The 8,529-nt window shown below is 36.4% G+C and overlaps 2 protein-coding genes across 5 annotated transcripts; one reads left to right on the forward strand and one right to left on the reverse strand.

Annotated features, from left to right (window-relative positions):
- The first annotated feature begins 576 nt into the window (after positions 1 to 576).
- On the forward strand, positions 577 to 4,076 carry LOC111912842 (transcription initiation factor TFIID subunit 15b). 3 transcript variants are annotated; one of them, XR_008223689.1, is made up of 7 exons: positions 577 to 1,044; positions 1,132 to 1,237; positions 2,014 to 2,689; positions 2,783 to 2,933; positions 3,021 to 3,096; positions 3,181 to 3,418; positions 3,501 to 4,076. XR_008223689.1 is itself a non-coding variant. In XM_023908566.3 (6 exons), exons 1-6 carry the CDS (start codon positions 669 to 671, stop codon positions 3,305 to 3,307), a joined length of 1,512 nt encoding a protein of 503 aa, XP_023764334.1. In that variant the 5' UTR covers positions 577 to 668; the 3' UTR covers positions 3,308 to 4,076. The 3 variants fall into 3 exon arrangements, 1 of the variants encoding a protein (XP_023764334.1); XR_002857365.3 differs by having other exon boundaries at positions 3,541 to 4,076; XM_023908566.3 differs by having other exon boundaries at positions 3,181 to 4,076.
- Positions 4,077 to 5,831: 1,755 nt separating this feature from the next.
- Positions 5,832 to 7,526, reverse strand: LOC111913153 (protein FLX-like 3). Of its 2 annotated transcripts, none has more exons than XM_052764090.1 (4): positions 6,876 to 7,526; positions 6,352 to 6,528; positions 6,202 to 6,261; positions 5,832 to 6,009 (listed from the first exon to the last, which is right to left on the reverse strand). In XM_052764090.1, exons 1-3 carry the CDS (start codon positions 7,394 to 7,396, stop codon positions 6,234 to 6,236), a joined length of 726 nt encoding a protein of 241 aa, XP_052620050.1. In that variant the 5' UTR covers positions 7,397 to 7,526; the 3' UTR covers positions 5,832 to 6,009; positions 6,202 to 6,233. The 2 variants fall into 2 exon arrangements, with proteins under 2 accessions (XP_052620050.1, XP_042758266.1); XM_042902332.2 differs by having other exon boundaries at positions 6,202 to 6,265; positions 6,356 to 6,528; positions 6,876 to 7,525.
- Between the last annotated feature and the right edge of the window lie 1,003 nt (positions 7,527 to 8,529).

Genomic DNA, 8,529 nt, shown 5'->3' on the forward strand with positions numbered 1-8,529 from the left:
TAATGCCTTTTACTCACCACACCATAATCTTCATAATGCATCCTTAGCTTCAAGTATCCACTCTACCTTCTTTCAACACTTCTAGATCTTTTTTAACTTCAAAAAATTGTCATCCGCATACTCCCACTCTATTTAATCTCGTATTGAAGAGGTGAAAGAAAAGATAAGAAATCAAACTTATATATCTATGCCCTTTTAACACTTTAAACCTGTGCAACCTTTATTCTTTCATTTTGAACACCACTTAAACTAATTTTTAACGAAAGTTCCGTAACTCAAATATTTTATCAACCATTTAAACGCCACAAGTTCGATTGAATTGTCATATTTAGTCATTCTCATTTATTTTTTCTTTTTAAGTGTAAATTAATTTACTTTATTTAAATACTTAATTAAATAACAATATAATAATTCACTTAATCATTTAATTTTATTTATTCTTGGTTAAATTTCAATTTAACAAAAATTATGTACGAATTAGACCCGTTTGGATGGTATGAGATCCGTACCCAACCCACCTTTTTGCATCATTTGATGCGAGATGGGGTTTACAACTTTTAACGAGTCGGCCACTCGAGAAGACGAGAACCATATAAATCCGCTTAAATTCCCCTTCCCCCTTTCACTCTTTTTCTCTCTTAAACAGCTCCAAAGAAACCCTAACAAAAATGTCCGGGTACGGTCACGAAGGAGACGGATCTGCTCCACCGCCCGTTGGTGGAGGCTACGGTGGAAGTAGCGGTGGCTACGGAGGTAGTGGTGGAGGTTACGGAGGTAGCGGTGGCGGTGGAGGCGGATATGGAGGCAGGGGCGGGGGAGGTGGTTACGGAAGCAGTGGTGGTGGAGGCAGTTACGGAAGCAGTGGTGGTGGAGGTGGATCCTATGGCGGAAACCGTGGCGGAGGTGGAGGATATGGAGGCGGCGGCCGTGGTGGAAGTGGAGGCGGAGGTGGAGGCGGAGGCGGAGGGTATGGCAGTCGAGGTGGAAGTGGTGGCAGAGAAGGAGGTGGTGGTGGAGGATACGGTGGTAACTCACAAAATCGTGGTCGGTACATCACTCTGACTTTCGTCTCTAAATTTTTTCTTTCAACACAAAATTGAATTTGTCATTTCTTTTTTATTTAAATTCCAGGTGGAGGTGGATATCAAGGCGGAGATCGTGGGCGTGGAGGCGGAGGTGGTAGAGGTGGTGGACGTGGCAGTGGTAGAGAAGGAGACTGGCCTTGCCCTAAACCGGGGTAATTCATTTCTTCTCTCGATCTGCTCGTTTTCTTTTCGTTATACAAATAGGAATTTGTCTAATGGTTACGATGCACTCGATCACAATATTGGGATTGAACCTTTGTTACCATGTTTTAAGTTTTAAAGTGACGAATGTCGCTTCAATCATATCTCCCAAAAGAATCAAGAACTTACTGAAAGCACTAATATCACAACTTTACAAGTAGGACTTTGCAATTCTTGACTTTTTTCGATTTTTTCCCTTGAAGATGTGAAGGTCAAGGATCAGTTGTTGTTCTTGTTTCATCTAGTTTACAAGTTGATTTATCCCATTAATCTTGCACGCTCTAGATTCAGACTTCTGTAAATCATGTTCAATGATGAATTTTAGAGAACTAAAGAATAAGTATATGCTTGTTTTGAGATATTGGTGAGTGTTAACTGATAATGATACATGAGCATAAAATTAAGCTCTTTGAATTGTTGAATTCAGTAAAAATCTTGATGCTATGAGGCATGTTTTTTTGTGGATCATCTTGTATTGTGGCATTATGTTTTATGGTTATCATATGTCCTTCATTCTGTATAGAACATACTACAAGCCATACACTATCTAGCTGTTGTTGCTGAATGCATTTATTTTCCACTGATTTTAGTAATATAATTGTGTCCTAACTCATTTTTTCAGAGTTTTGTTGCTATGACTTTTATATGTTTAGTGTTCAGAAGTAACTTACATTCCCAATGAATAAAAGTTGCAATTTTTGACTTGATGAATGTTTTTGTTAAATAGCTGTGGCAATTCGAATTTTTCTTGGAGAGCCGAGTGTAACAAATGTGGGACCCCCTCTCCTGCTGGCACGGGTGGTGGTGGTGATCGTGGGCGTAATGATGGTGGCAGTTACAATAAAGGTGGCGGTGGACGCAGTGACAGCAGAGGTGGGAGTGGTGGTGGATATGGTGGTGATAGAGGAGGTAGGGGCGACTATGATGGTGGGAGTGGTGGCGGAAGTAGAGGAGGCGGTGGTTCCTATGGCGGCAGTCAAGGAAGAGACAGCGGTGGTTATGGTCAGGGGGCGGCAGCAGGGTATGGCGGATCTGACAGTAGTTACCCTCAACCACCTTCCTCATATGGGGCTAACACTGGTTATGGAACCGATGCTGTCCCTCCACCTGCAAGCTATAATGGTGGACCAACTTCATATCCACCTTCTTATGGTGGTGGTGGAGGCGGTTATGGTGGAGATTCTGGTGGTGGCCGTGGTGGCTCAGGTGGTGGATATGGCGGTGCTCCACAGAGTCAAGGCGGTTATGGTGGTGGTTCTCCTGCTACTGATGCACCTGCGAAGGTGAAGCAGTGTGATGAAACTTGTGATGAGTCGTGTGACAATGCAAGAATTTATATCTCAAATTTGCCTCCAAATGTGACTGTTGATGAATTGAGAGAACTCTTTGGAGGCATTGGACAAGTAATTACAATTGTTTTTGATTATGATAATCTTTATTCTTTTTGATAAATTAATGAAATGGGAATTATATTAACATGGTGTTTGTTATTGTAGGTTGGGAGAATTAAGCAGAAGCGAGGATATAAGGATCAGTGGCCTTATAACATTAAGATCTACACTGATGAGAAAGGAAACAACAAAGGAGATGCTGCTTTGGTTTATGAGGATCCTTCTGCAGCACATTCTGCTGGGGGATTCTACAACAGTACGTACATTGTTTTCATTATTTTTTGTTTAATTTTTATTTTATTTTATGGGTATGTCTAATTTAATTTTTTTAAATGTTGATCAGATTTTGAATTGAGAGGTTACAAAATTAGTGTGGGAATGGCTGAGAAATCAGCTCCAAGGGCTCCTCCTGCTCATGGGTAAGGGTATAAATATAATAATTAATAAAAAAAGATACGTCTTTTGGTGATTGAGTGTGCTAACATTGGTTGTTTGTGCAACAGTGGTGGTGGTGGTGGTGGAAGAGGAGGTGGCGGAGGCTATGGTGGTGGTGGTGGACGCAGGGACAACTACAGAGATGGTGGTCCGGATAGGAACTCTCATGGTGGGAATCGGTCTAGGCCATACTGATGATGAAGGGGATTTAAAATTATTAAAAACTGTGAAGAAGAGAGGAGGATTGCAGGCAGGCAGGCAGGGGGTTGTTCTTGTTCTTGTTCCCTTGGGGAGGGAGTTTAAGAGGTAGGTTTATCAAATATCATGCACTTGCTTGCTTGCTTGCCCCTTTTCTCCTCACTTTTTTTTTTTTTCTTGATAAAATCAGATGTTGTTAAGGGGGATTAATTGTGTGAATGTTTTTATAGAGGCCAATGAATGCCAAGACTAGAGGATCATATATGTGTACTCCAAATCTGCTTCTTCTTCTTCTTCTATAAGGTAGGTAGATTAAGAAATATTTTTGCAGGTGAGTGTTGCTGTTGCTTGCTTTTTCAATAACAACCAACCAAAAATACTACTATGACTACTCCTGCCTGATTCATTTTGCCTTTTTTCTTCTCAACACTATTCTGATGATTAAAACCAAAATCTGCTGGATGAGCTGTGTCGGTTTCACCTTCTTTTCATTGTAAACTGTGTTGGCCCGCCCTTAGGGTTCTTTGTGTTTTGTTTTTTGTTTCTGTTGCTGTGCTGTGCTGTGCTGTGATGTGGTGAAAGCAGCAAGGAGCTGGAGTATTTTTGAAAACATGACTACTAAACATGCTTCTAATGACGTAATATACCGAGCATTTGAAATATGTAAACTAATGATATGCAGTTTGTATGATTAAGTAGGAGAGAACATGAGCTTAACTCTGTAACCAACTTTTTCTTTATTTAACATAAATCTTGCAAAATACAACTCTTACGGGGTCTCCTTATGATTCTGGGTTTATTTTGGAAGTTTCTCAAACTCAGTTTTGCACCCCATGGAATCATAATCATATTTGATATTTCAACTAACAAGTCTACATTTCTGAGTTGATTTATATTATATAAGTTATTTGGTTTAACGACTGATACCAACTACATGGGTGTAGTAAGTAACTTGAAACCGTTACTTTTCAATGAGTCGGTGGTATTAACCCAGGGTTGTGAAGAAAGGTGTATCTTTTTACAGGGTTATCTTTGGATATTTGTTTATTCTTTAAAAACATAAAAGTCAAAAACTGAACTCCCATGACACATCAAAAAACAAAAATTGATTGATTCTTCAAGTATTATTGGATCTGATGTTTATCGGTCACAGAGCGTGTCTTTAAGCCATATGGAATTTGTCTAGTAGATGTCAAAATAAAATGCATTCAAACAAGTCACAAGTGTACTCAATGTAATTGCACTAGAGAGTGCACTTTTATATTATAAATGACATGTAATATTTTGTAGGCTATAGAACTCGGGCTTAAGTACAACAAAACCTTGACTGAGATGAAGTTAAGATAACAAAGAACATATAACAAAAAGAATGCGTCCAAGTTGAGTTCATAGTTCGAAGTTGAGGAAATTTTATGCATGTATGATAAGAAAAAAATATTGAGTTTTGAAAATTTAATAATTTTTAAGTACCTATACGGCTTGTAACTAAGGTAATACTTATTCTTACTTTTTTTGATTTTTTAGATTAAAAGGCTTCTAGCTTAACGGTATTAGATGTTATATTTTTTCCTTGAGGATGATGGTTCATATCCCAATAGAGATATATGTGAATTCAGAAGTATTTTAGGAGTATATTAGATTTACCGTTCAAAAAAAAAATTTCTTGAGTAACAGATAGCTAAGACAGAGAAGAAGATGCGGAAAGAAGAATCAACTTGATCCAAGTTCATGTAAGAGTTATGACTAGTGTTTGAAGAAATTTTTTGTACAAGTTTAGACAATTTAAGTTTTTAGGTAACTATTATTAGGACTATTTAACTTGGGTTATACTTATTCAAATTAATTAATTATTGAAAATAACATATGGCCAAGAAGGAAGATGAAAGAAAAAAAAATCAGCCCAATCCAGTGGCGAGGCTACATACATCAAAGGTGGGTCACGACCACCTATTTTTTATTTTTATAAAGGATTATATAAAAATATAAATTGTGAACTACCTTAAATATTTTAAATGAAACATCTTAATGTTTTTGGCAAAAAGTCAAAAACAAATATGCATGAATCAATATTTTCAAAGCGTATCTTTGATTTTTTTTTATTTAAATAATAAACCATGTGGTTTTACGTTTTAAACTCGCCGCTGGCCCAATCCAAATTCATAAGGGAGAGTTAAGGTACTTCAAAGTTAAGAAAAAACAGTGTGTGTGAATTCCGATGTTTACTCGAACATAATAGTACAGTATCGGATCCGAATGTCCCGATAACCGAAAATCATGAATTAAGGAAACCAAATACCGACCTGGAAAAACTATATGGTACCGGTTCAGTTTCATCCGGTCGTTTTTTTGCTCGCCCAATGAGGATAATATAGTTATTTCAAGTTTAATGCAATGGTGGGGACCAAATTCACAGGGACCACAATGAAAAGCTTTCAAAAGAATTATGCCTATATTTTTTAAAATAGTTTAACCTAATCTAAAGATAACAACAAACCTCAGAGACCACTTATGCAATTGACCATTTAAGCAAACTTTTATATAAACTCCATATTCAAGAAAGTTTGAAACCAACCCAGTAACTTTAATGTAGAAAAACAGAATTTCATCTATGTGTATAACACTAATGTTTGCAAAATAATAATCACAATCAACAACTATAACTATTCTTTGCGGGTGATGATATTTAACTCATCTTCAACCTGAAACACAATCAAGAAAGAACAGACTTGATATCAGATTCAAATGTATATTACTATTACAACTTTCTCACTGCATTCAACATGGAAGTGAAAATGCATGTTAATTATTTGGTATGCATTGGATTATTTTAATTTGAGACACTTCCTCTCAATCTCTTCTCTTATTCTCATCATAAAAAATTAGTAAAGTACCTGTAGTTGCAGCAGCCAAAAGCCATGGCAGGTTATCCCATCTCAGAATTCCCATATCCACTTCCTGTTTTAAGCATTCAACCTCAACTTTAACTCATTGACTGATAAAGTTAAAAATGGAGGGAGGCAAGAAGAAGTAGAATAGCAAACTTGCCTAGAATTGAAGCGGCTTCCACCGCAGCTGCTGCCCTTGCTCTCTTCACTGCATCATTAACCTCCACCTGCAACCTTTCAATTTCACGAGCCATAAACATCCTGCATTTCTCCATTGCTTCACGCTGTTTAATGTTACTCACATGCACCCTTTTCTCATGTTCAATTACTTCTCTGCAATTCACATTTCACCCCAAAAGCTTTCAAAATCACGAATGATTGCACAAAAGATTAGTTTAATCATGCTCCTATCTAACTACTGGATCCAAATGTTCATGTTTGAATCACAAAAGCAGGGTTAATAGCCAACAGATGTTCACATTAGTACCAAATGGCGATTCACTTATTTATGAAATGTTTCAATTCGTATTAACTCAAAATGGCAACGATTATTAGATATGGATTCACAGATTTCATCAGTGAAATTCATCAAAATCATTAGGCCATTAGGGTTTATAAGTTATAATGAAAAGGGGATTAATCTAGAGAACAAGTTAATATAGAAAAAGAGTGATTGTGACCTTCCTCTCTGGATTTCTTTCTGCATGCTTTCAATTTCTGCTTTTATTAACGGAATTTGGTGGTATTCGAGCGATACTTTCTCAACGTCGCCACGGAGCTTATACAACTTCTCATCGAGTTCTTTCTTCTCCGATCTTAATTTCTGCAGATGGCCTAGGACTTTAGCCAGTTCAGCATTTGATTCGTCAATCGATCTGACCTCAGCTTCCATTGTCACCGCCCTATCATAAGCCTCGCGCACCTCTGCGTCCCTCTCAGCCTTGATTTTCTCGGCAGCGGCGGAAAGGTGGCGGAGGTCGTTTTTGGAAGCAGAGAATTCCACTGTAAGAATTTCGTGAAGCGTCAAAAGGTGTTGATTGTCAATAAGGAGTGATTGTATCTGTGGATGTTGTACGGCGGCGCTGTGATCTCCGATGACGTAACGAACGGTTGGAGTCGAGTCGATTAGGGGTTTGAGGTTTTGTCTCAGTTTTAATGGGCTTGGTGCAATGTAGTTTCTTCCTTCCATTTCACTGTTCATAGTTGGCAGTGTTTGTCGATAACCAACTAGCGGGTTTCTTACCGGTGAGAGCCGCCGTGTACAGGGCGTTACCCACTTTCCCGCTTCCGGCGGCGTGCTATTTTTACTTTTTGTTTTGTTAAAGAAGGTCGCGTTTATTTAGGCCAGCCGTTTTATATATAATCGTACATGTCTGCATGATTCGCATTTTCATTATCGTTTTAATTTTAAATGATCCTCCCTGATAAAATAATTTTGTCTGTTTTCGATTTATTTTTATTTTTGAAATAAATATTATCTATTAGGTGTGAAATCCGTGTAACGGGTTGATTAAAAAAAATATATCAAATTTAAATATTAAGAATTTTTTAAAATAAAATTTCAAAATAAATGGACATATTCAACTAATGAATAAATAGAATCACTATTGAAAATATCATCCATAATATTAGTGATTGTTTTGTCATATTCATTAAATTTATTATTATATTCAATGTATTTTAATATATCTTACATATTTTTTAAGATTCTTTTCATTTATTATCATATTAAATATATTTAATACTTTACATATATAAATTTAGTATTATGTGGCATATTAATGGATTTAATTCAAAAAACCATAAAATGACATGTGGATTTAAATTTAATAAAAAAATTTACAAAATTACATGTGACAAATTTAATGAAAAGATGACATTTGGCAAAATGATCTTCATTTATTATGATAGATTTATCAATGAGAACATGACTTATTAAGTTAATTAACTTTTCTGTTTGTTCACATCTACGTAACTATCTTTTTTTTGTATACGTCTAGGTAACAAACTTGTTGGAAGTGTTCACATATAACCGTTATGACCTGCTATTACAGGTTACATCCAAGATGTGAAATTTTTAACAAGTTACGACCTAGATATGTACAAAAAAAAATATTTACCCAAATATAAACTAAACAAAAAGTAAGAGTAAATTACACGAATGGTCCATGTGGTTTGGGGGAATTTATGTTTTTGGTCTCTAACATATTTTTTTTAACTCGGATGGTCCCTACTATTTATTTTTGTTGCGCGTTTGGTTTCCGTCTTACCTAAAAAAACTATTGTGCCCTTATTAATTTATTTTTTAATTAATTTTCTTATTTATGTGTTTAT

The sequence above is a fragment of the Lactuca sativa genome, chromosome 5 (genome assembly GCF_002870075.4).
Source record: "Lactuca sativa cultivar Salinas chromosome 5, Lsat_Salinas_v11, whole genome shotgun sequence".
NCBI lineage: Eukaryota > Viridiplantae > Streptophyta > Magnoliopsida > Asterales > Asteraceae > Lactuca > Lactuca sativa.

What these genes read in the sequence shown, in the direction of transcription:
- LOC111912842 (XM_023908566.3), top strand. Translation starts at nt 669, where the DNA reads ATGTCCGGGTACGGTCACGAAGGAGACGGATCTGCTCCACCGCCCGTT. An exon ending in TCTTTGGAGGCATTGGACAA is followed by an intron (nt 2,690 to 2,782) that starts GTAATTACAATT and finishes TTGTTATTGTAG; the next exon opens with GTTGGGAGAATTAAGCAGAA. An exon ending in AGGGCTCCTCCTGCTCATGG is followed by an intron (nt 3,097 to 3,180) that starts GTAAGGGTATAA and finishes TTTGTGCAACAG; the next exon opens with TGGTGGTGGTGGTGGTGGAA.
- LOC111913153 (XM_052764090.1), bottom strand. Translation starts at nt 7,396, where the DNA reads ATGAACAGTGAAATGGAAGGAAGAAACTACATTGCACCAAGCCCATTA. An exon ending in AAAGAAATCCAGAGAGGAAG is followed by an intron (nt 6,529 to 6,875) that starts GTCACAATCACT and finishes TGTGAATTGCAG; the next exon opens with AGAAGTAATTGAACATGAGA. An exon ending in GCCGCTTCAATTCTAGGCAA is followed by an intron (nt 6,262 to 6,351) that starts GTTTGCTATTCT and finishes TAAAACAGGAAG; the next exon opens with TGGATATGGGAATTCTGAGA.